This window comes from Pongo abelii, chromosome 10, assembly GCF_028885655.2.
Source record: "Pongo abelii isolate AG06213 chromosome 10, NHGRI_mPonAbe1-v2.0_pri, whole genome shotgun sequence".
In the NCBI taxonomy this organism is placed as follows: domain Eukaryota; kingdom Metazoa; phylum Chordata; class Mammalia; order Primates; family Hominidae; genus Pongo; species Pongo abelii.
Window position 1 is genome coordinate 107496599 of NC_071995.2, and position 26319 is coordinate 107522917.

Below are 26319 nucleotides of genomic sequence, written 5' to 3' on the forward strand. Positions count from 1 at the left end.
GTCCTAGAAGTCCAGCTTGCCTCCTAAATAGAGCATGTGTGCATGTGTGTGTGTGCATGTGTGTGTATGCATGTATGTATGCGTGTGTGTGCGTGTGTGTATGCATGTGTGTATGTGTATGCGCATGTGTATGCGTGTGCGTGTATGTTTATGTGCACGTGCATATGTGTGTATGCATGTATATGCATGTGTGTATGCGTACGTGTATGTGTATGCGCATGTGCATGTGTGTGTGTGTGTCTGTATGTGTATGTGCACGTGCATGTGTGTGTGTATGCATGTGTATGCGTATGTGAGTGTATGTGTATGTGCACGTGCGTGCGTGCGTGTATGTGTATGCACACGTGCGTGTGTGTGTATGCGCACGTGCGTGTGTGTGTGTGTGTGTGTGTGTATGCGTGTGTTTGGGGGTATCGGGGCGTTTTCCCAGATCACTGCCCAGCTCCTGGACTTGCTCGGTCTTGAACCCTTTCCAGCCCAGCCTCTGGTGCCCAGCCCATCCAAGCCCTGCTGCCAACTGCCAGTCCCAGCTGTCTGTTGTGGCAGATGTTTTTGGCTGTGCCATAGCAACGCCAGAACAGGATGTAACTTGGATCACAGCAGGGACAAGCCCACGCGCACAGGCCGCCCATGCCTTTCCCCTCCCTGAAGGCCTGTTGGGAAAGACTGGTCCGGTCCAGGTCGAGGACAAATGGTGTTTGTTGTCTGGAGAGAGGCAGACCTGTCCTCTTGGGGTCAGTGGCAGGGGAGTGGGAGGACACAGTGCAAATCCTAGCTGAGCGCCTCCTTCAATGAGCTCGGGTTTGCATCCATTGGCTCTTCCAGGAGATGCTAAGGGAGTTGCCAGGCAGGACGAGAAACCACCTGTCAGCAAGGCCTGGCCTGTGGGGGCCGGCCTGTCTTCCCCACGATTATAGCAACTACTCATTGAGGGATTACTTTGTGCTACTTATGCTAAATACTTTCTATAAACAAAGAATATAAAGATTCAGGGGCATTTACTTTGTGTTAATTACACAGTGCTACCCTGTTTTTTTTAAGGAGCGAAGGTTTAATAGGCAAAAGAAAAAGAAAGAGAAAGGAAAACCGCTCTGTCTCTCTAGTGAGAGAGAGGAGACTTCTAAGAGGAAAAGAGCCACCAGCGGAGGATGCACTGGATTTTATAGTCAGGTTTGAGGAGGCGGTGTCTGATTTATATAGCGAACAAGATTACTTCCCTGAACTGTAAACTTCCCGCACATTGCATACACAGAGAGGATAGGAGATCCTTGCTCTATCGCCCAGGCTGGAGTGCAGAGGCGTGATCTCAGCTCACTGCAGCCTCCACCTCCCGGGTTCAAGCAATTCTGTCTCAAACAAACAAACAAAATGCAAAGTTGGAGATCCCGTTGCCAAAACCCCATTGGGCAGTTGGAGGCCTGGGTCAGTCTAGAAGCTTTTGGATAACACCAAGGGGTAGCCCCAGCCAGAAATCCTCACTTGCTCCAGAACCTCTTCCAGCCCCACGTGACGGCTAAGTTCTCCGTGAAAGGAAGTTGGTTCAAACACGTCCAGCAAACCATGGGCGCTGGAGGATTCTCCATGTTCTCCCCAGTAAGACTGACGTCCGAGTCTTTAAGAATGGCAGCCACACTAATCGTGTTTTTAACTGGCTGATGGATACCCATTATTGATTTGACTTCGTTCTAAAATGGAGGCTGAGAGCCCTGAGATCAAAGGTCAGAGGTGGAGTCCGCTCCTCTACTCACCGTTTTGATGAATGTTGTACCTTGGTATCTGGACAAGGTCCCTATTATGAAGCGGCTACATTATCTGGGGTAAATACCTGGGGTTCGTCATCTCGCACCAGGAAAATTTAGGACATGGACACACATGAAGAGTTTGGGAGCGGAGGTTTAATAGGCAAAAGGAAGAGAAAGGAAAACAGCTCTCTCTCTAGTGAGAGAGAGGGGACTTCGAGAGGGAAAGACCAACAGTGCTAGTCTTTATAATACCACTAGGAGGTTATTCCTGTTTTCCAAATGGGGAAACTGAGGTGGAGAGAGATTCAGTCACTTGTCCCAAGTAGCTGAGTGTGTAAATTAAGGAGCTGCGATTGGGACCCAGGGCTGTCTTGCTCCAAAACCCTTGATCGAATGGTAATGCTGCCAGGACCAGCTACATAATTTACTAGACCCAGTGGAAAACAAAAAGGCCACGCTCTTGTTTAAGAATGATGAGAAATTTCAAGATGGTGACAGCAAAACATGAAAACCAAGTGCAAGGTCTTCACAAATTTAGAGTCCTATGCAACTGCCCTGAAGTCAGCCCTGGGCACTGTACTTCCATTGTCACACCACGCAGTTCCCTTGCCACCCTCAGGCACTCAGAAGGGTGGGCACAAGCAACCTGGAGCAGCTGACAGCCCAGGACAGTAAGCCCCTGCCTGGCACCCGAGAGCTACAGTGATCCAAAAGTACTCTGTTCCTGGGGACCCAGGCAACCCCGTCAAAGGGAGGGAAGGAAAGAGCCTTCCACAAAAATACTCTACTGAGTTTCCTAGAGCCATGGGCCTGGGAGCTTAGAGAGCAAATTTTAGCTCAATTTAAAAAAAAATTCTTTTATTAAATCTTTACTTTTTTTTTTCCAAGACGGAGTCTTGCTCTGTCACCCAGGCTGGAGTGCAGTGGAACAGTCTCGGCTCACTGCAACCTCCACCTCCTGAGTTCAAGCAATTCTCCTGCCTCAGCCTCCTGAGGAGCCAGGATTACAGGTGCCTGCCCCCACACCTGGCTGATTTTTGTATTTTTAATAGAGGCGGGGTTTCATCATGTTGGCCAGGCTAGTCTCGAACTCCGGACCTCGTGATCCGCCCACCTCGGCCTCCCAAAGTGCTGGGATTACAGGCATGAGCCACCTCACCCAGCCACATTTTTTATAAGCTTTTGTTTTGTTTTTTGTTTGAGACGGAGTCTCACTCTGCCGCCCAGGCTGCAGTGCAGTGGTATGATCTTGACTCACTGCAAGCTCTGCCTCCCAGGTTCACGCCATTCTCCTGCCTCAGCCTCCCGAGTAGCTGGGACTACAGGCGCCTGCCACCACGCCCAGATAATTTTTTGTATTTTTAGTAGAGACGGGGTTTCACCGCGTTGGCCAGGATGGTCTCGATCTCCTGACCTCATGATCCACCCGCCTCGACCTCCTAAAGTGCTGGGATTACAGGCGTGAGCCACCGTGCCCGGCCACATTTTTTAAATTATGAAAGTAACATAATCCTGAGGCCGACACGGGCAGATCACTTGAGGTCAGGAGTTCGAGACCAGCCTGGCCAACATGGTGAAACCCCATCTCTACTGAAAATACGAAAAGTTAGCCGGGTATGGTGGCATGTGCCTGTAGTCCCAGCTACTCAGGAAGCTAAGGCAGGAGAATCACTTGAGCTCAGGAGGCAGAGGTTGCAGTGAGCCAAGATTGAGCTACTGCACTATAGCCTGGGCGACAGAGAGAGACTCTGTCCAAAACAAAAAAGCCGGATGTGGTGGCTCACACCTGTAATCCCAGCACTTTGGGAGGCCAAGGCAGGTGGTCACCTGAGGTCAGGAGTTCGAGACCAGCCTGGCCAACATGACAAAACCCTATCTTTACTAAAAATACAAAAATTAGCCAGCCGTGGTAGTGCATGCCTGTTATTCCAGCTACTCGGGAGGCTGAGGCAGGAGAATTGTTTGAGCCCGGGAGGCAGAGGTTGCAGTGAGCCGAGATCACACCATTGCACTCCAGCCTGGGCAACAGAGCGAGACTCCATCCCAAAAAAAAGAAAAAAAAGTAACATAATTCTGTTGCAGAGATTTTGGAAGATAGACAAAAGAAGGAACAAAATAGCCTTGAATCCTCCCTGTCTAACCCATTGCTGTTAGCAGGTGGTGAGTTTTCTTTCTTTCACAGAAGGCTTTCTGTCAGGATTCCCGGGATGACACAGACTGCCTCTTCTCTTCCCCAGTGCCTGGCCCACAGCAGGGGCTCCATGAACCAGAGAGGAATGCCAGAATGAATGGATGTTACAAAGGGGCTTGGCTTGGTTGACCTTCCAGATTCTTCTGGACTCTGAAAAACTCAGGCTTCTTTGATTCACAGCAAATGCCTGGCATCAACCTGGGGTTCAGTCCCAGTATGCCAGGCCCTTGCCAGTCTCAGAAGTGACTGAGACATGGCCCCAGCCCCAGTGGAACTTGGTTTAGGCAGTCCTGGGTGTCCCCAAACGTTCCAAGCTTTGTCAAATGAAGCAGGGGCTCCTTTTTAAAAAAGATCTTTATAAAAAATCAAGTCAACATGAAATTGGAATACAAAATTAATATAACTGAGGTTTTCCCTCAAATCCTATGCTTTTAAGCTAATGATTCTACAGTCCTAGAACCTTTTTTTTTTTTTTAAGAGACAGGTTTTACTTTGTTGACTAGGCTGGAGTACAGTGGTGCCATCAAAGCTCATTGCAGCCTCCAACTCCTGGGCTCAAGCGATCCTCCTGCCTCTTTAGAGTAGCTACAACTATAGGCACATGCCCCCACACCCAGCTAATTTTTAAAGTTTTGTGGAGATGGGGTGTTGCTTTCTTGCCCAGGCTGGTCTTGAACTCCTGGCTTCAAGCAATCCTCCCACCTCAGCCTCCCAAAGTGAGGGGACTGCAGGCATGAGCCACTGTGCCCAGCCTGCAACTAACACTTATGGTTATCAATACTCCCTCCCTTAGTTAACTGTCTCAGATATCATAATAGCCTTTCTTATATGTATCAAAACTCATACTGAACAACAAGTTCTTGGTTGCAAAAGGAGATTTATTGTTTGCACCTGTCTATAAGTACTTGCCCACAAGTTAAACAAACGCACACCTAAGTCCATAGGGGCTCCTTTTCATGGCATATCTCATTTACTCCTCACTCTCTCAGCATCTGTTGAGCATCTACTGCCCTCTAAGCATTGCACACATGCATTAGGGACTATTTTCCTTGGGGAGAAGACAGTGGGGTAGAAATCGCATGAATTTGGAATCAGGCACTCCCAGCCTCTGCCCCTTCCTGGCTGTGTGTCCCTGACCCACGTTACCTAACCTCTCTGAGCATCCACCGCTTCCTTTGTAAAACAGAATCATATCTGCTGTGAGGATTAACTTGGTAATACGTGTGAAACCCTTGCAACTAGGAGATGCTCAATATATCCTCCAATTCCAACAATAACAACCACCGTTTATTTATTAGGTAGTGTGCCAGGCAGAAGGGGATCTGCATGCATTATCAGTGAATTCTCCAATGGCCCCATGAAGTAGGTAGCATTGTCAGTTTGTTTTGATCCAATTTCAAGAACCAGAGGGAGGTCTACCACCACCACCACCACCACCACTATGTACCATTTGTGGGATAATTTGTCTTTTTAAAATCTTTTATTTTTATTTGTTTTTGAGACACAGTCTTGCTCTGTTGCGTAGGCTGGAGTGCGGTGGTTCGATCTCGGCTCACTGCAACCTCTGCCTCCCAGGCTCAGGAGATCCTTCACCTCAGCCACTCAAGTAGCTGGGACCACTGGCACACCACCATGCCTGGCTAATTTTTGTATTACTGGTAGAGATGGGGGTTCACCATGTTACCCAGGCCGGTCTTGAACTCCTGGGCTCAAGCAATCTGCCTGCCTCGGCCTCTCAAGGTGTTGGGATAACAGGCGTGAGCCACCGTGCCCAGACAAATTCGTCTTTTAGAGTCGGATGCTGGAGCATCCTCTCCTAGGCTGGGAGGTTGCTAATGTAAATGCCAACACTTTATTTGCTGAAGTGGTTTACAAAAAAAAGGAATTTCAGGCTGAAAATGGACTCTTAACAAGGTACTTCAGGATGCACAATTTCCATTTAAAGGCAAAATATGGTGAATATGATCTACAGGAGAGAAACACACCTTGTGTCACCCCAATAGCCTTTGGAGCAAGAAGTGGGTCCAGTTTCCCAGGAGCTGGGGGCTTCATCTCCAACTCATCTGCTTTCTTGCTGAAATCACAAGGGAGATCAAGACGCATCTTCGTCTGGCTTCTTTCTGCTTCTGCGGTGGGAGAGACAGCTCTGGGAAAGGTTTCAGATGATGAGGGAGCAGTTCCTATCTGGCTTCATCAATTTTTAGATGTACCTGTAGGCAAATTACTTCCACTCTATGTGCCCGTTTTTTCATAAACTGAGAATAATGCCAACAAGGCAGTAAATAGAAGGATCCCAAGGTAGTCCAAAGAGTTCAAGAAAGTTAGAAGGAAAAGGACTCTCCTCTACCTCTCTCTTTTTTTTTTTTTGAGACGGAGTCTCACTCTGTCACCCAGGTTGGAGTGCGGTGGTGCAATCTTGGCTCACAGCAACCTCCACCTCCCGGGTTCAAGCGATTCTCCTGCCTCGGCCTCCTGAGTAGCTGGGATTACAGGCGCCTGCCATCATGCCCGGCTACTTTTTGTATTTTTAGTTGAGACGGCGTTTCACCATGTGAGCCAGGCTGGTCTTGAGCTTCTGACCTCAAGTGATCCACCCGCCTCGACCTCCCAAAGTGCTGGGATTACAGGCGTGAGCCACTGTGCCCAACCCTCTCACCTCTTTTGAGATACGCATCACAGACCGCAATGCCCAGTTTGGAGGATTCCAGGGGATTCTTTATGTAAAGCACATAGAAGGTATGTGATAAACATAACCTGGTTTTAGGAGGCAAGGATGCGTGGGTGGGTGGTGTTTCCTGGGTGGGGCTCACTTTGTGCACTATCAGTGGAGCTCTCCTTTAGAAAGGGCTTCTTTACCATAAAGTGAATCCCCCTAAGTTCCAAGTTGTCCTCCAGCTGCCTTTGGAGACTCTCCCGAACATCTTGCCAAGAGGGGGTTCCCCAGGCATAAACACAAACAAGCATGCGGATCCTCCCCAGCAAAACCACCTCCACTGTAGGTGTGATCTGGGATCGCGCCCAACCACGAGACGGTTACTCTGAGGAGGAAATCAGGGCAAAAGCAGCCAATTACAGGAATTGTCCTAGGGCCCTGAACAAATCAGTATCGGATGAGTTTTATGAACACACATTGTTAGGATAGTGTGGGTGTTGTCTCAAAAAAGCATGTGTGCAATATGATTGTAACTAGCAAAGCGTGAGCCTCCTCAGTTGCATCATATTCTTATTTTGATGGTTTCTAAACTTGGCCATCAGAATTCCCAGGGAATCTCAGAAACATACAGATTGCTGGGGCCCATCCCACCCCATTCATGGCTGGAACCCAAAGAGAATTTGTTAGCTATCTTCAATCTTGCCAGAGAACAGTGTCTTGAACCATGACCCTCAGTGATTTGTTTTTAAAACATTTTACAGAGAGGGGTCATTATAGCTTGATAACACTATTAGAAGCATCCTGTGGCTGGGCGCAGTGGCTCATGCCTGTAATCCTTGCGCTTTGGGAGGCCAAGGCGGGTGGATTACCTGAGGTTGGGAGTTTGAGAACAGCCTGACCAACATGGAGAAACCCCATTTCTATTAAAAATACAAAATTAGCCAGGCGTGGTGGCACATGCCCGTAGTCCCAGCTACTCAGGAGGCTGAGGCAGGAAAATCACTTGAACCCAGGAGGCGGAGGTTGCGGTGAGCTGAGATCACGCCATTGCACTCCAGTCTGGGCAACAAGAGCTAAACTCCATCTCAAAAGAAAAAAAAAAAGAAGCATCCCACTAAACTTTTAATGTTCAATAAGCAATTCTTAACCAAAATTTGGCACCCCATAGAGATTTACCTAGAAGGGGCTGGGCACAGTGGCTCATGCCTATAATCTCAACACTTTGGGAGGCTGAGGCAGGAGGATCATCAGAAACCAGGAGTTCAAGACCAGTCTGGGCAACATGGTGAGACCCTATCTTTTAAATAAATAAATTTAGCTGGGTGCAGCAGTGTGTGGCTCTGGTCCCAGCTACTTGGGAGGCTGAGGCAGGATTGCTGGAGCCCAGGAGATCAACGCTTCAGTGAACCATGACTGCCACTGCACTCCAGCCTGTCTCAAAAAAAGAAAACTTACCTAGCAGGACTATATGTGCTAATCAGCATGTGAGTAATCTGGTCTGCTTGATGATTATAATTCTTTTGGTAAAGTAATAAACTTGCATTCTGGTTTATTCATCAGTCTTTTGAGTCCAGTTGAGAGACAGAGCAAGTCCAAATGAACTGAACAAAATACTTCCTGGCTCTGCAGGCACTGGAATTTAGGGGTCACGCCCAGGTACTTGCGGCAGTCAGTGCTCACCAAATACATGTGCCCCATACATTTCCCAGTCTCCCTGGCTGCTGCACTGGGACCCCGTGACTGGGCCTTGCCCACTGGAAAGCGAGTAGAAATGATGTATCGCATCCAGACAGAGGAGACTGAGTGAATGTCACTCCTCCCTGACTACACAGCAGAAAGCAAAGAACTCTAAGGAGGCAGAATTTTAAGATGGAAGTTGAGGGGGCTCACACCTGTAATCCCAGCACTTTGGGAGGCCAAGGTGGGAGGATCACTTGAAGACAGGAGTTAAAGACCAGCCTGGGCAGCAAAGCGAGACTTCATCTCTTTAATAAATTGTAAAAATTAGCAGGGCAAGGTGGTGCACGCCTGTAGTCCCAGCTACTGGTGAGGCTGAGGTGGGAGGATTGCTTGAGGTGGGAGGGTCACTTTAGCCTAGGAAGTTGAGGTTGCAGTGAGCTATGATGGCACCACTGAACTCCAGCCTGAGCAAGAGAGCCAGACCCAGTCTCAAAAAAATAAAAATTAAAAAAAAAAAAAAAATAGAAGCAGCTCTGTTTCCTGAGTGTCCAAGGGAGGAGAGCCACCAAAAGCTGCCTGGTGTGCAGTGGACTGGGACATGAGCATGTACCTTGGAAATCAGCAGTACTTAGCCTCCAGGGTCCTCCCTCTCCCACCAGGGCTGGTGGGAGCAGGTTAGATGTTCTCTAGTGCACACCTCTGGCTTTACATTTCCTACTTGTACAGGAAGAGAACCCACCCAAAGTCCAAAACCTTTCCTGGTGGGTAACTTTTTTTTTTGGTACACAAAGGACTACCCACAAGTGGGCCTGCTCTTGCTTACTGACAAAATTAGAAAGAAAACAGACTAGTTCCGGGAGGAGCTAACATTTCTTCCCATGGTCCTTTCTTTGGTGTAACTTGTCCAGGTTTTCTAGCAAAGAACTTAGCACATAATAGATGCTCAGTAAAGATGGGCCATGTCAATGACGACGATGATGACGATGTATCAGACTGTTTTGGCAAGGGTTGAGGAAGCAGTTTCCTTTTATATAAACTCAGTCATCAGGAATTTATAAAGAAAAAGTTTATTTTCATCACAAGAAGCACACACACTATATACAATACACACCAACAGAAGTAAAAAAAAAGTGCATTCTGCATCTTCTACTGCAAATTCACAGTACAAAAGATACTGCCTTTAAATATATTAAAAAAACAAGAAGAAAAACAATATAATAAAAAAAATCATCGATATTGTAACGCAATTCACGGGAACCCACTGGCAGCTTCTGGAAAACCAAACAACTCATGGTGTGGAGCTCCTGATTAGGGGAGGGACAGGGATTCGTCTGTACCTACATTTTGTTGCAAAAGAGCTCAGGACACTAACAGAGAGGAAAACTAGGGTGGCCTAGGTGGTAATAAAATCTCTATGAAAGAAGAGTATGATTGTGTGACTGGGGAATGGGCAGGTGCTGGACTCTGGTGCAGAGGCTGCCTGGCCTGCACCACCCCATGGCTGGCTAGCAGACCAAGCTACGTTCTTTCATTGGCTCCTATGGGACACAGCATGGGCCAATACCTGCCTGGCCTGCAGGAACTACCAGTGTTGTTTCTAGCAAGGCTCCTTGGAATAGATGTGAACACACAATGTATAACTGCATAGCAGAATAAACACATATGGAGTAGGACAAGCTCACATCCCAATACCGACCACTACTGACAAGACCAAGTATCCAATCATAACAGATGAGAGTTTAACAGTTTTGCATAAATACATAGTATTTGTAAACTATTATTAAGGCACTCAATTGTAAAAATAATTACAGTGTAGGAAAAGAGGGAGGAAGCAGCTATCTTCTCATGCAGCAAGGCCGACAGGAAGGACAGTGGAGGACTGGTGATCTGCTTATCGGGACTCCTGTCTGAGACAGTGACCGAAGCCAGGGCCCCAGCACCTACGGCCAAACAAGAAGACGGCAGTCTCTCCAGAACCACCCAGGGCGGCAATGGTCACAGTTTCATTCCAGATCGTTAAGGTGATTTGCTCTGTGGCTCAGGTGACACAGTGTGTCTGGATGCACATGATCACTTGACTCGGTTTCTATACTCAAATATACAGATGCAGAGTGAACTCAAACACATAGGCATTCCATTGCAGAGCAGACGATAACAAAACAGGTGGCTGGGGACAGGGCATTCAACAACCTTCATTTGGCCTGCAATGTCTGCAGGAATCTGGGTAGTGGGACCAAGACAAGTGAGCCTGCTCCGTGCTAGCCAGGTGTCACCAAGTTTCTGATCTACCCAGCTCTCTTGCCAGAGGTGAAGGAGGTCCCCTCGCTGAGTTGCGTGTTTAGAGGAGCCCTGCTAGGTGGCCAGCCAATGAGAAGAGTTTTGGGCAAAATGTATTCTGGCACCAACAATTTCCCGCCAATGAGAAGAGTTTTGGGCAAAATGTATTCTGGCACCAACAATTTCCCACCAATGGAAGGCAACGCCCTGTCCAGATGCCTCAGGTGAGGTGACTTAATAGGATCTTGACTAAATTATGTAGCATTTGTTCCCACTAGGGAGAAAAGGTCCCCAGGAGAGTGGTGGGGAAATTCATCAACCTTCTAGAATGGACTGCCCTCAGATAAGAGTGCATTAGTCCAGGGCCGTGCTGAGGGTCTGTTCTATTCAAGCTCAACTCCAAACTGCTGCATCCTCTGGACTTCTCCGGGGGAAAGGGCTTTAGATTACTGGAATGCTCTTTAGCTGAAGAGGACAGGGTGGAGCAGAATGGGCTTGGACAGTACAGCTGTCTGTGTGCACCTGGTGAGCAATCTATATGCTTAAGCAACAGGGTGCCAAGGAGAAGGGCTTGCCACCCAGCAGAGAGCTATTCAACAGCCCAGAGGTTGGCTGGGGTCCCTGCACGGAGAGCAAGGAAGCAGGGAATGTAAAGAGAAATAAACTTTGTTCTTAGGAAATACGTGCAACCAGGGACCTTGCTAGAAGACTCGGAAGTAGCCATAAGACAAAGAAATGGAAATCGGCATTGTCAATTACCATCTGAGAGCAGCCTGGTTCTCCTCATCCCCCTTATACTTAACAAGACTTAAAGAGAAGACCTTCCTGTATCAATGCAAGGTGAAGATGTAGAAAAGTTCAGTCTAACTTTTGGCATGCCACATGAATTAATGTGAGGCAGAAGATCAGATTCAGCTGTTTATACAGATTATCAAGCTGATTTAGAAAATGTTCCTTTTGTCCCAATTCAACAAATGTATTCAATGAAAATGATAGTCATAAAAAACCAGTGACTTGCACAGCAGACCCCTGCCTCCTCCGCCTGCCTCTTTCCTGTGCCACTTATGTTTGGAATTTTCCCCATCAGCTAAGGTTGCCTACAAAGCAAGGGCCAAGCTATGGCATACGTTACAGTGCAAACTTTCTTTTCAGAGACAGTATGAATTTGTCTTTGCCCAGGTGTCCCAACGCCTGACGGAATGCTCATCTTGTTCATATAGCATTTTATTTTTTTGAGACGGAGTTTCACTCCCAGTTTCACTGCACCCAGGCTGGAGTGCAGTGGCGCGATTTCGGCTCATTGCAACCTCCGCCACCCAGGTTCAAGTGATTCTCCTGCCTCAGCCTCCTAAGTAGCTAGGATTACAGGCACGCACTACCACACCCCAGCTAAGTTTTTGTATTTTTAGTAGAGACGGGGTTTCACCATGTTGGCCAGGCTGGTCTAGAACTCCTGACTTCAGATGATCTGCCTGCCTCGGCCTCCCAAAGTGCTGGGATTACAGAAGTGAGCCACTGCACCCGGCCCAATCATATAGCATTTTAAATAGCCATGTGCCATCTGTTTACATGCAACTGATCTGGGTTTCCAAAAAAAAAAACAACTTATCCTTTTCTCCAGGCCAGAGTATTAAGCATCAAGTCAAGAATGCTTCACTTTGCTCTGATGACGGGACCAGCACTCTTGTCTAGATGTTGATATGCTAGCTGTGCTTCCGAAAATGAATGGGTAAGTTTGCCAGAAGCCAAAGACCAACTTGTATTCTCCAGATTCCACACCCCACCCAACTCTTTAGATAAGAAAAATTATGGCTTTCAAAATTAAAGTTTTCAAAAATATATCATTCTCATACATAGACGTGGTTAAAAAACCAACGAAAGCCTGTCATCACTAAATTTAAAAGATTATTTTGACACAAAAATTGATCTACCACATGAAATTTGATTTGGCAAAACATACTGAACCTGATATTTTTTGAGGCTATGCTTTTGTTGGCTGAGGGAGAGGGGGAACAACCCACAGGGTTTCAGGAATAAGTGGATAATCACCTTTTAAGGTGATTTTAATTGACACTAGTGGGAAAACAGCTTCCTATAAAGTAATTAAGTATTTTTAAAAATCACTCCAAGGAGACAAAGTCCTGGAGGGAGGATTTTTGCAAAAACTCTGCCCACTGGGTAAAATATGAACTAGCCTTGTTCCTGCAGACCCCGCCTGGGGTGCTTTCTAGAATAGCTTTGGGGAGCACGGTTCTGGCCAATGCAAGATGATGGCTCACTCACTCACTTTCAGAATTCAGCTGGCCCTTGAAGGCTTTCTGGTTTCACTGAATTAATCTGGCGGACCCAGCTGAGGGCAAGATGGAATTGTGGAAGAGCTTCAGCAAACTGTGTTCACCTGCCTTCCCCCACGTATGCAACCTACTCCATCCTGCACAGGTGAGGCTAGTGCGGGGCTGGCAAAGCTTGTGGTCGGGAGGAGGGAAGGGTCTGGCCTTAGGTGTCAGAGAGGCAGAGGGCTTCAAATTTACCCAGTTTCTTCCTACAGGGCCATGGGCAGCTCTGTGTGGCAAATCAAACCAGGAGTCAGCAACTTTTTCTACAAAAGGCCTGACAGTAAGTATCTCAGGCTTTGTGGGCCACGTGAATTCTGTCACATATTATTTTTTCTTTTTTTACAACTCCTTAAAAAGGTAAAAGCCATTGCTTGAGCCAGGGAGGTTGATGCTGCAGGGAGTCATGATTGCACTACTGTACTCCAGCCTGGGTGACAGAGCCAGGCCGTCTGAAGGGAAAAAGGAAAAACCATTCCTAGCTCACAGGGCCACATGCCATAGTTTGCCGACTTCTGAATTCAACCTTTCTGCTTTTCGACAAGCCGCCTCTCTTGAAATGTTTTGACATCTAGCTTGCTGACACCTTTGATTCAAGCCTGGCACAGCTGGACTGGCTGAGCTCACCTGAGTCTTAAAGGGGCCGCCCACAGAGCCAGGCAGCGACTACAGATCCCTCTTATACTCCATCACTGCTGCTGGGAAGAGCTGGAGGGAAACAGGAAGCAGTAATCTCACTGCAAGAAGGGGCAACTGTAGACATCCGGGAAGCGTCCTGACAGTCCCGTTCCTTTTGGGGAAGCCGCTGAAATCTCCTTTCCCTTCCCTAGATGGGCCCTAGTGGACCTAAGCATCTGGGCTCCCAGCAGGACGATGTGTCTCAGAACCACCACCTGAGCCAGACACTTGAGCAATTTCAAACCTAAACACAACCATGTGTTTCAGCACATGGCCCTTCCCCTTGAGATTTAAACTTCAGCATTAGCAACAACTGACAACAACCCATACATTTTCCCCACCGGACCCCTGTGCTGGTCAAACACGTAACAACACAACCAGGACAGAGCGCCTGCACCACCATTCGGGCAGAGTCAGCTCAACAACAGCGTGGGACTACTCATCTGATGACTTTACCCAGCAGTGCTTGGGGCTGTCGGGTTAAAAGTCTTGACGCATCTGGGGTCCCAACCAAAACACAAAACGAAAAATTCTTTTTTTGGAAAAACGCTTTCAGACAGAGCATTATTCCCTGGAACGAGCCTTGGTCATTCGTGTGTTCTAAAAATAAAAAGCACAGCGAGAACAGAGGTAGGACTTAATGTTGCCATCCGAGAGTTTTCTGCGAGGCCCAGAATGAGCTAGAACGTGTGCTGCAGTGAGGCTGCCACCACCAGGACTCTTCTGCAGGATGCAAAGGGAACAGGCTGGATGTGTGCGCCCATGTGTGCACGTTCTTCCTAAAACACCGTTCTTCTTGAAGACGGTGGGAGCGGAGTTTTGTGTCTCCTGGCCAGCGGTTCCTAGTTCTCCCAGGCCACACGACTGATAGCTCCCCTTCTTGTGCTGCATGTTGGTTAGTTTCTTCTCCTCCTCTCTATGGCAAGAGTAGGGGAAAAGTTAGGATGACTTCACTCGTTTAAGGGAAATCAAGATGTAAGGGGTCGATCCAAATCCACAGTGAAAGTGAGGGAGGGATCATATGAAAATATCCGCCCAGCCTGACGCAGCAAAAGGTGGGTCAGCTTTTGCTCATCCATGAAGGGCTCTTTAAGTTTTCTGGGGCGGGTTTCCCTGATGGTTTGGAGGTTGCAGCTGGGTCCCTCGGGGTTGCCTGGGGCTCATGCAAGAAGGAAGGTTCGCTCAACGTGGTGTCCTGGGAGTCAGCGACGGTGGACGGGTCAGCCTCACTGGACAGGTCTTCCGTCGAGAAGTTGAGACTCCCGAGCTTGGCAAGAGAGTGTGAGCGCTTCAGTGGGGAAGAGACGGTGAGGCCCGCCAGCCGGAGCCGGGTCTCAATCTCCTGTGTCCGCTGCTTCACTAGCCCGGGCTTCCCACGGACGCTGTGGATGCTATCGCTGCTGGAGCTCCGGGTCAGGTTGGAGCTCATGGAAGAGGAGGTGGGGGTGTAGCAGATGGTCTTCAGAAAGTCTTTTGAGAAACTACTGGTGTGGTCCAGGCGGTAGAGGAAAGGAGGGGGGCTCTTCAGTGAGCCTCCTTCCAATGAAGCGGGGGCAGCCTCTGACTTCTCATCACTCCCGGCCTGGCTGGACATAACCAGGGGGCTCAGCTCGTGGGGCGCGGCTAGATCCTGGCTCTCCTCGGGGATGCTGGCCTCCAGCCTGCCGGCGGAGCCATCCCTGGAGGGAGGTGCTGGGTCTGCGGGCACGTTCTTCAGCCGCTCCAGCTCTTTGGTGTGCTTGCGGACCAAGCCTGCCTTCTGCAGCTGCATGATGGACTCCTGGTGCTGCATCAGGTAGCTGTTGGTTGTCGGCTTCTCAGATTCATTACTGAACAGAAGCCTCAGGTCCTTGGCTGGCTTCGTATCTTTCTTGGGTGACGATTCTTCCTTTATCACCACTTCTGTGCTGGGAGGGTTCTTATCACAGTGAGAATTCTTCCAAAGGAGGGACTTTGGCAGGACTTTTGGGGTCTCTCTCGAAGGTTCCAAAAGGCTGGCTGGTGGCTCTAGGGCAGCTCCAGCCCCAGGGCCACTGGTGTCTGGCCTCTTGGAGCCTGCTGGTGGTAGGAACAGGGGAGGTTCGATTGGGCCAGAGGCTGGCTTTTCCGGAACACGGGACCTGCTGGCCAAGTGGGCCACAGGGGAGGATGTGATGTGGGGTAGGAAGGCTGGCTGGGTGCAGATGGCGGGAGCATTGGGGTCCTCACATCGCTCCCTGGAGGCCTCAGGAGCCCCGCTGGCTGCAGGGTACATGCAGTCGGCACAGGATTTATAGGAAGGCTTCACTTTGTTAAGGATCCCAAATATAGCATCATGCTGCAAGGAAGGGGACAAGAGCATGGTGAGACGGTGCAGTCATGAGCCAAAGACCAAAAATGTGAGGGTGGGCAGGGACTGGGGTGCGAGATGGGACCGGGGGCCGGGCCTGGAGGGGAGGCTCTCATTTCACTTAGTACTGACAGACCTCCTGGAGCCCACTTGATTGTGAATAACCACCGTGCCCGGCCTGAGGTGGATTTTATACCCCAACAGAAAACAAGTTTACATTGTTTCCTAAGGAAACCCCCTGCCTTTTGGTCAGTGAGGATCTAAGTAAACGTGACACACGCCTCTATGTCTCCACCCTTCACTTCCTTACAGGCCAACTGACAGGTACCCAGTGGTCCTGGGAATGGACTAGAAAGCTGTGTGAAGAGTCCCAGGGGAGAGAGGGACAAGTTCAAAGTCTCCACGGAGGGAAGGCTGCCCAGAGGAACTGACACTTCAGCTGAGGCTTCTGGGACAAGCAGGTGTTGACCAGCCAGAGAGAGCAGCATGCAGGTCCAGAAGGGAAGCGGGAAGAAGGAGGAGGACACCCCCCACCCCACCCCGCCTGCACCGGACTGTAGGCTGGAGGGCAGGACAAGGCAGGAGGGCAACAGGGCTCTGTCTCTCTCTCTCTTTCAAACAGATAGAGACAGGGTCCTACTATGTTGCCCAGGCTGGTCTCGAACTCCTGGCTCAAGTGATCCTCCTGCCTCGGCCTCCCAAAAGTGCTAGGATTACAGGCGTGAGCCACTACACCCCGCCAGCTCTGTCTCTCAACACCTCCTTATGTCCTTGCCCCATCCTCTGACCCATTGTGATCCCAGCCTCCCAACTTCCCCTCTTAGCCAACCAGCCTGCCTGTAGACCACAGCCAGAGGGGGCTCAGCACCCGCCCGCTTAAAGGCCCCGCCATGGCTTCCAGGGTTTTTTTTTAAATGGAGTTTCACTCTTGTTGCCCAGGGTGGAGTGCAATTGCGTGATCTCGGCTCACTGCAACTTCTGCCTCCCGGGTTCAAGCAATTCTCCTGCCTCAGCCTCCTGAGTAGCTGGGATTACAGGCATGCGCCACCACACCCAGCTAATTTTATATTTTTAGTAGAGATGGGGTTTCACCATGTTGGTCAGGCTGGTCTCGAACTCCTGACCTCAGATGATCTGCCCACCTCGGCCTCTCAAGAGTGCTGGGATTACAGGCGTGCGGCACCATCCCCAGCTAATTTTGTATTTTTAGTAGAGACAGGGTTTCACCATGTTGGTCATGCCGGTCTCAAACTCCTGACCTCAGATAATCTGCCTGCCTTGGCCTCCAAAAGTGCTGGGATTATAAGCGTGAGCCACCGCACCTGGCCCAGGGTTTTATCTCATCTGTCTTTATGGGTATTTGCTTTGTGGTAAGTAGGGAAGTGGGGGAAATCCATAATTAGTATTTGATTTGGAATGCTTTATGGAGGTCGACAGATGCACCTGCCCAGTTTTGTCTGCATTATAACATGCTGTTAATAAACCGGCTGTGTACTTGAACGCATCTGTCAGGACCCCAAGTGCCCCCACTTGAGAACCACAGCTGTCCTGTGAGATAGGCAGGTGAAGCCAGAGGGAACGAAGTCAGCAGCAGGGCAAGGGTGGAAGCGGAGACCAGCCTGCACGGCTACCCTTCCACTGAACCAGCCTCTGCTCCTGCATCACTTCCCCCATGGAGGAGGGAAAAGGTTGGCTGGAATTAACCAATTTCTCAGTAAGCACCAGGTTGAAGCTCAAACCTTGTGGCAGATAATCCACTAAAAATGGCAACTCCAAGAGACTAATGGAGTTAAGTATTAGAGTCTAAGCTGGAAGGCTGGATACTTGACAATGTTGGGAAATTACTATCAGTTTTTTTTTGTTTTTAGACGGAGTCTCGCTCTGTCACCCAGGCTGGAGTGCAGTGGCACGAATTTGACTCACTGCAACCTCTGCCTCCTGGGTTCAAGCAATTCTCATGCCTCAGCCTCCTGAGTAGCTGGGATTACAGGCACGCACCATCACACCCAGCTAATTTTTATATTTTTAGTAGAGACAGGGTTTCACCATGTTGGTCAGGATAGTCTCAATCTCCTGACCTCCTGATCCGCCTGCCTCGGCTTCCCAACGTGCTGGGATTACAGATGTGAGCCACCGCGTCTGGCCCTATCAGTTTTTTTAAAAGGTGACAATGGTATTGTGGCTATGTTAACATACTGGAGCATTTATGAATAAAATGATATATCTGAGGCCAAGCGTGGTGACTCAAACCTGTAATTCCAGCACTTTGGGAAGTCAAGGTGGGCAGATGGCTTGAGACCAGGCTGGGCAACAGTGAGACCTCATCTCTACAAAAAAAATAGAAAAAAATAACCGGGTGTGGTAGCATGTGCCTGTGGTCCCGGGTACTCAGGAGGCTGAGGTGGGAGGATCACTTGAGCCTGGTAGGTCAAGGCTGCAGTGAACCGTGATCATGCCACTGTACTCCAGCATGGGAAACAGTGACAACTTGTCTACAGTATGTATCTATCTATCTATATCTACAGTATATACCTATAATATATACTTTTTAGATATAGGTATCTATATCTAAATCTGGGATTGGTTCCAGAATCATCAGGGGTGTGGGGAAGTGGGTAGGGGTGAGATGAAAAAGAATAGTCATATATCGATAAAGGCTGAAGTTGGCTGATAAATTTTATGTTTTAATTTTACATACACAAAAAGAAATTGAGTTGGAAGCCCTGCCCAGGGTATGAATAAGGTACACGGGGTGAAGATGGCGTGCAGAGATATGTGTTATTCCCAACAGATCCTCAATTCGCTATATAAGGTATGTACTACGTACTCACCAGCAGAATCACCCTCTGAAAGAACCCTCAGGTCCCTGGAGATGGGAGCTGGGGGCCCAGCAGAGACAATAGAAAAAAATCAGCTGGGTGTGGTGGCGGGTGCCTATAGTCCCTGCTACAGAGGCTGAGGTAGGCCAATCAGAGTGGGATGGAAGGGATGGGGTGTGCCACCCTGCAGGCCGGGCTCTGCCTACCTCCATGCCGTCGGGATAGCTCCTCTTGCTGTTGTTGTTGTTTAGGTTCTCCGAGTTGGGCAGGTTTTGATCGAGCTGGGTTGGAAGCTGCCCCCACCTCCCTGCTCCCAGGCCCTCCTCCCTTTCCATCTCCTCCACCTGCAGCAAGGAGCCACTCCGGCCTTTGGGACTCCCAAACTCTAGTTTCTTCTTCACATCCTTCTCACAGAGTCCGGAACCTTGCTGGGGCTGTCTGGCCGGCCTGTGCACCTCTGCAGGTGCAGCAGCTTCCTCCAACAGAGCCTCCCTCTCTGGATCCTCCAGGTGGACCAAGCTGCCAGTTTCATCCTCGGGGGAAGGCAGAAGGGGGTCTGAGAGTCGCCGGAAACAGCAGGGGAGAGGGGGCCCTAAGCCGGGTTGGGCGGCATCATCCAAGAAGGGCAGCCGGCTTTCCGGGGTGCCATCTGGGGTCTCTGGCAAGAAGGCGCTGGGTACTGTAGGGTCATCCACAGGCTGCTGGAGGCTGCTGTCTGTCTGCTGACGCCATAGCTTGTTGTGCCGCTGTTTGCTGCGGGGAGAGAGGGTAGAGGAAGGTGAGGGGAGGAGGATGGTGCCTGGGGGTGCTGGGAAGAGTATGCGGTGAGCCAGTGAGGGGCTGCCCAAGGTCAGGGTGCCAGGGACGATCCATGGCTCATTCAGATAAAGCCTCTCTCTATTCATTTGTTCCCAAGAAACACAAGGATGAGAAACAGCACTGGCTCTTAAGTTGTCCAGGCTTGCACAGGAAGCCTGATGTGACTTTCTGCCCCTGATGACAATGGGGAAGGAATGCGGGGGCATCTAGACTTCAATCTGTGTATCTGTGTTTAGTGCTGCCTCATTTTATGAACTTTGTCACGTCAGTTACGCTCCATCTCTCATTTCTCTGTCAAATAAGAATAACAATGCTCTCCTACCTATATTGTAGGGAAATGAAGGGAATCAAAGTGGAGTATGTACAGATCTATACACGATAATACAACTATACACACATAATGCACTCAACACATTTGGGAAGATCCTGGAAAACTAGAAAGTATTTGTTTAGGTCAGTTTTTAAACAATTTCTTCTACTATGATGACATTGTTTTTATAATCTTTTTTTTTTTTTTTTTTTTTGAGATGAGGGTCTCACTCTGTGGCCCAGGCAGTGCAGTGGTGTGATCATGCTTCACAGCAGCCTCAAACTCCTGGGCTCAAGCGATCCTCCCGTTTCACCCTCCCAAGTGGGGCTACAGGCATGTGACACCATCCCCGGCTAATTTTTTTTTTTTTGTAGAGACAGGGTCTTGCTATGTTGCCCAAGCTGGTCTTGTACTCCTGGTCTCAAGCAATCCTCCTACCTCAGCCTCCCAAAGTGTTGGGATTACAGGCATGAGCCACTGCACCAAGCCATATGATACATTTTTTAAATGTAAGGCATTAAAAAAAAAGTTTACGGTGAAATAAGGTAACTAAGTCACCCTCAAGGACCTTAAAGTAATACCAGTATCACAGGCTTGCGAGGGTTAAAAAGAGAGAGGTAAATGTGAGAGCACAGTGTGACAGCGCCATTCATCCTCTCTGCTCAGTGTGCACATCCCAGCCAGCAGCTACTCAAGGTCACTGCCACGCTGCTATGAACCCGGCCTTGAGTGCCTGGCTTAGGCTGCAAAGGCCACTGAGTGCCTGGCAGGCTCAGGGAGAGGACAGTGAGATGCTCGCTCTTCCTCCTCCTCCTCTGGGCCTTGCCTGGGGACCTGTCCAGCCCTTCCAACAGTGAAGGAGTCCACAGTTGGCTGGCGCTGTTCTCTGGACCCTGTTTAACTCTGCCAGGGCACTCCTGCGTTCCCAAACTTGGCCAAGAAGCTGGTGGACTTCGCCTGTGGCTTCCTTCCAACACCGGCCTGATATCACCCAGGGAGGCCTGCTTCTCGTATAGACTAGAAAAGGAACCGGGAGAAAGTGACGCCCAGGCTCTGGGCTTCCAACTTGAGAGCCTGGGGTACTGGAACTACAGCGAGGACCTCCCCCACCACCCCGTGTGGGCAACAGAACCGCAGGGCTTTTTGCACACAGTGCCCTGACTCAGAGGCTGAGTGAGGGGCTGCGGTGTACCTCTCCCTCCTGCCGCCCACTGGCTGTGTGATGGGGGGACAGGTCAACCTCTCAATGTCAGCTCCTTATCCCTGCCCTGATCCTCGTAAAAGGGGGATAACCTGTACAGAAATTTTTAGGGTGGGAGTTCAGAGACTTTAAGCTACATTTATTATTTACTACAAGCCAGATGTGGAAGTATCTGTAAAGGTAAAATTGTTTAGCACTGCAAAAGGAAAACAAATCTTAGGACCCCAAACTCACTAAGCCAAAGGGAAAAGTCAAGCCGGGAAGTGGGTCACGCAAATCTGCCTCCCATTTTGGTTCCTAAATAAGATGGCTACGAAGATGAAAAGCTACACACCTCCCTCATATCTTGCCCACAAGGAAATTCCTTGCGGTCCCCAAGATCTTTACCCTAAAGCTTTTCTGTTAAAATTCACCATGGCAATGTAAATTGCCCACTATCTTCACAGGTTGGGGGGGTGGGTGGGAAGGAAGACACAAGACAGAACTCAAAGTCATCCCTCTAACCACCTTACACAAATGCATATCTGATTGTTTCCTCTGCCCTACTGTCTATGTTATGCAAAAACGCAGATTCACTAAGCCAGATGAAGGCGTGCGTGACTCTTTTCCCCCTACCCAACTTCACATGAAAATTGTGCATTTCTCAATATCCCATCCTTTCCCCTTAAAATTTGAAGCCCTCAAAATTATCTTTGGAGAAAGGCACAGACCTGTCTCCCGGGTGCGCATCCTTAACATTGGCAAATAAACCTCCTAAAATGATTGAGACTTGCCTCGGTCATTTTGCTTGATTGACAGACAGCACTCATGCAAACCTCACAGCAGCCCTATTGGGTGGGTATTCTTCAAAAACTTTTTTTTTTGAGGTGAAGTCTCACTCTGTCACCCAGGCTGGGGTACAGTGGTATGATCTCGGAACCTCTGCCTCCCGGGTTCAAGCAATCCTCGTGCCTCAGCCTCCTGAGTAGCTGAGATTACAGGCACACACCACCACACCTGGCTAATTTTTTTGGTATATTTTTAGAAGCGATGGGGTTTCACTATGTTGGCCAGGCTGGTCTCAAACTCCTGACCTCAGGTGATCCGCCTGCATTGGCCTCCCAAAGTGCTGGGATTACAGCGCCTGACCCTCAATTTTTTTTTACAGCTAAAATACATATAACATAAAATTTGGGCCAGGTGTGGTGGCCCAGCACTTTGGAAGGCCGAGGTAGAAGGATCGATTGAACCCAGGAGTTTGAGACCAGCCTGGGCAACATACCGAAACCTTGTCTCTACAGAAAAAAATACAAAAAATTAACCGGCTATTGTGGTGCACACCTGTAGTCCCAGCTGCTTGGGGGGCTGAGGTGGGAGAATCACTTGAGCCTGGGAGGTTGAGGTGTCATGATCATACCCTGCACTCCAGCCTGGGTGACAGAGTGAGATCCTGTCTCAAAAAAATAAAATTTGCCACCCTGACCACTTTTTATTTATACATTTTAAAAATTTTTATGTATTTCTTTCTGAGAAAAGGTCTCGCTCTGTTGCTCAGGCTGGAGTGCAGTGATGCGATCATGGCTCACTGCGGTCTTGAACTCCTGGTCTCCCAGGTTCAAGCCATTCTCCTGCCTCAGCCTTCCAAGTAGCTGGGATTACAGGTGCGCACCACCACACCCAGCTAATTCTTGTATTTTTAGTAGAGACGGGGTTTAACCTTGTTGGCCAGACTGGTCTCGAACTCCTGACCTCAAGTGAGCCACCTGCCTCGGCCTCTTAAAGTGCTGGGATTATGGGCATGAGCCACCGCACCCGGCCTCATCTTGACCACTTCTAAGTGTACATTAAATACATTCATACTGTTATGCAACCATCACCACCAACCAGACAGCCTCTAGAGTCTCCAGAATGCTCTGTCTCTGGCAAAGCTGAAATTCGGTACCCATTGAACAGTAACTCCCCATTCCCTTCTTCTTCCAGTCCCTGGCAACCACCATTCTACTCTCTGTCTCTGTGACTTTGACTTCTCTAAGTATCTCATATGCATGGAAACATACAGTAGTTCTTTTTGTGATTTGCTTATTTCACTTAGCACAATGTCATGAAGGTTCATGACTGTCGTAGCCTGTGTCAGTCTTTCCTTCCTTTTTAAGGCTGTGTAATATCCATTGTATGAATATGTCACGTTTTGTTTGTTCATTCATCCGTCAATGAACACGTGGGTTGCTTCCACTTTTTGGCTATCATGGATAATGTTGCTATAAGCACTAATGTATAAATATCTCTCCGAGACTCTGCTTTCAATTGTTTTGGATATATTTCCACAAGTGGAATTGCTGGATGATATAATAATTTTATTCCTTTTTTTTTTTTTTTTTTTTTTTTAGACGAAGTTTTGCTGTTGTTGCCCTCGTTGCCCAGGCTGGAGTGCAATGGCGTGATCTCGGCTCACTGTAACCTCCACCTCCCAGGTTCAAGCAATTCTCCTGCCTCAGCCTCCTGAGTAGCTGGGATTACAGGTGCATGCCACCACACCCAGCTAGTTTTGTATTTTTAGTAGAGACGGGGTTTCTCCATGTTGGTTAGGCTGGCCTTGAACTCCTGACCTCAGGTGATCCACCTGCCTGGGTCTCCCAAAGTACTGGGATTATAGGCGTTAGCCACCATGCCTGGCCCCTAATTTTCTGAAGAACCACCATACTGTTTTCTACAGCACCTGTACCATTAACATCCACATTAAGGTGAGCATTCATTGTTTTTTTTTTGTTTTCTTTTTCAGACAGGGTCTGGTTCTGTCACCCAGGCTGGAGTGCAGTGGCACAGTCTCGGCTCACTGCAACCTCTGCCCCCTGGGCTCAAGCAACCCTCTGATCTCAGCATCCCAAGCAGCTAGGACCACTGGCACACGCCACCACACTTGGCTTTTTTTTTTGTACTTCTAGTAGAGACACGGTCTTAGCATGTTGCCAATGACAGCAATAGGATGCAGAGAAATTCTAGGCAGACAGGGGCAGGTCCCTGGCAAAACCCCACCTTCAAGCCGAAAAGCCTGAAACCTGTGTCCCAGAGTAAAAACACCCATCCCTGTGTGCCTGCTCTCTCCCGACTGGCTGTTTCTGAATAATGTCTTTTTACCAATTGAATGTTGCCTTTTCCAAAACTACCTATAGCCCACTCCGCCCCCATCCTGTGCCTATAAAGACCCCAGACACAGCTGGCAGAGAGAAGCAGCAGCTGGATGTCAGGAAGAACTGCCTGGATGTCGGAGAGAGGCAGCTTGATTTTAGAAGATGGAGGCTGGACGAGGCAGAGAGGTGGCTTTGACCTCAGTGGAGAGCGACCTTCCCTTCCTATCCCCTTTCCAGCTCCCCTCTCTGCTGAGGGCTGCTTTCATCACTCAATAAAATTCTCCACATTCACTATTCTTCAATTTGCCCATGTGACCTCATTCCTCTTGAGCACCAGACAAGAATTCAGGACACACCAGGTGTGAGTACCCAAAAATGCTGTCACATTGGCCCTTTGCCCTCACTAGCAGAAGGCAGCTGTCTCAAACGATGAAGCAAAGGGTTCAACTGAGCTGGTAACACACTGCTATCTGTGGACGGCAGAGCTAAAGGAGTATTATAACACACCCTCTGAGGCCTTAGGATCACAGGCACCCCCACCTGGACGCTGCCATGGGGCCTGCACAGAGTTCACTCCTGCCAGCACCAAAGAGGCCGGTTCCTCCACTCGCTCACTCCAGTTCCTGCACTAGTTCACTTGTACGCTCCCTCCCATGAGGGGTTGAGTGGGGCGGGCTGAGTAAATGAGGCACCTCTGTCACGTGTCCCAAAAAGGGGTCAAGAAAATATACTGCATCAGCAAGGCTGGTCTCGAACTCCTGAGCTCAAGCGATCCACCCCCCTTGGCCTCCCAAAGTGTTGGGATTACAGGCGTGAGCCACCACACCTGACCTCAGTGTTTTAAAAAGCATTTTTGTTTAAGAGATGGGGTCTTGCTCTGTCGTGCAGGCTGGAGTCCAGTAGCACGATCACAGTTCACTGCAGCCTCGAACTCTTGGGCTCAAGCAATCCTCCCATCTCAGTTTCCTGAGCAGCTCGGACTACAGGTGCATGTCCCAGGCCCAGCTAAGGTGGGCATTAATTCTTAACTCAGAAGAGGGAACTGAGGCTCAGGACGACTGATGGGCTTGCCCTGACTTGCCCTGCTCATCAGTGGTGGAATCTGGTTGCTGTGCCTCTCTGAGTCATTGGCTTTTCCTGCAGCAAAGCTGGTGCACAGGGCTTGGCACAAAACAGATGCCCAGGAAGCAAGATGCGCACGTGCTTATGCCACACACACGAGGCCAGGCCTTGGCTTAGAACCTAGGCACCGTTCCCTCCAGCAGCAAAACCAGCTTTATGTGTGTGCCAAGAAAATCAAAACAGATCCCTCCTGGAAACCACTCATCAAAGCCCAAACAATAGTGTTTTTCTCAAACTGGCTCCCCCTGAGAGGCAGGATTTTGGCTGCGGAAGCGGCTGCTGGGCCGAATGGGAGCATGCTCTGCTGCCGACAGAGGCCTGGCTGGCTTGGCCGCACGGCCGCTCCAGCTCCGCCTGCCAACCTTCTCTCCAGGCAGGCACCCACCTTGCGTCCAAGATGCCTTCATACTCAGACAGCTGCCTCATAAAGCCCGCGTTGGGGCGCGTGATGCTGCGCTTCTGCTTCACATAGTTATATGCTTTTTCCAGAGGCCAGCCGAATTCCTTCATTGCATAGGCTATGACTGTGGAGGCCGAGCGACTCACGCCCATTTTGCAATGCACCAGGCACTTGGAATGGTTCCTTCTGCAGGGGTGGGAGCAGTTGGGGAGGAGAGATGGGGGAGAAGCAGTGGAGAAGGAGTTAAAAAGCTCCAACAACTTCATTCTCTCGGGTTTTACCTGAATCATTTTTTTAAACCCTGTAGTTATCTTACTGCCGAAATCCTCCTAAGTCTTAATGTTTACGGAGCAGATGTCCACATACTCTAAAGGAAATACCACCACCGTAGAATCAATTAGCACACAATGGGATATCAAAAGAAATCTGTTCTGGCCTGGCCATGTTTTGTTTGCAGGGAGAGCTTCAATATTTGGCTGCCTTCAGGGACCAAGTGAGAATCTTCTCACATGGTTGGGATGGGCTAGGGGACCGAAAGCCCTTTCCTGGGATGAGAGTGGGCAGCTAACGGGATTTCTGCAAGAGCTACTCAGCTGCTACAGCAGATGGAGACAGTGAATGAGTTACTGCAGAAAAATGGGGTCAGCAAACTGAAAGC

The 26319-nt window shown here is 49.2% G+C and overlaps 1 protein-coding gene and 1 non-coding gene across 8 annotated transcripts in view; both read right to left on the bottom strand.

The window, feature by feature from the left end:
- Positions 1–4746: 4746 nt before the first annotated feature.
- Positions 4747–4874, bottom strand: LOC112135984 (small nucleolar RNA SNORA40). The gene has a single exon (XR_002917199.2). It is a non-coding gene; the product is annotated as a small nucleolar RNA SNORA40 (small nucleolar RNA).
- Positions 4875–9317: 4443 nt separating this feature from the next.
- The window catches only part of SSH1 (slingshot protein phosphatase 1), a 75040-nt gene continuing 58038 nt past the window's right edge, over positions 9318–26319 (bottom strand). For 4 of the 7 annotated variants that reach the window (XM_024256687.3, XM_054527621.2, XM_054527618.2 and 1 more), the window contains 3 exons: positions 25647–25847; positions 18909–19455; positions 9318–15871 (listed from right to left, as the gene is read on the bottom strand). In XM_024256687.3, coding sequence (XP_024112455.2) covers positions 14615–15871; positions 18909–19455; positions 25647–25847 — 2005 coding nt within the window. In that variant the 3' untranslated portion in view covers positions 9318–14614. Of the gene's footprint in view, positions 15872–18546; positions 19456–25646; positions 25848–26319 lie in introns of those variants that run through there. The other 3 variants (XM_063712246.1, XM_054527619.2, XM_054527622.2) reach the window with 2 other exon arrangements.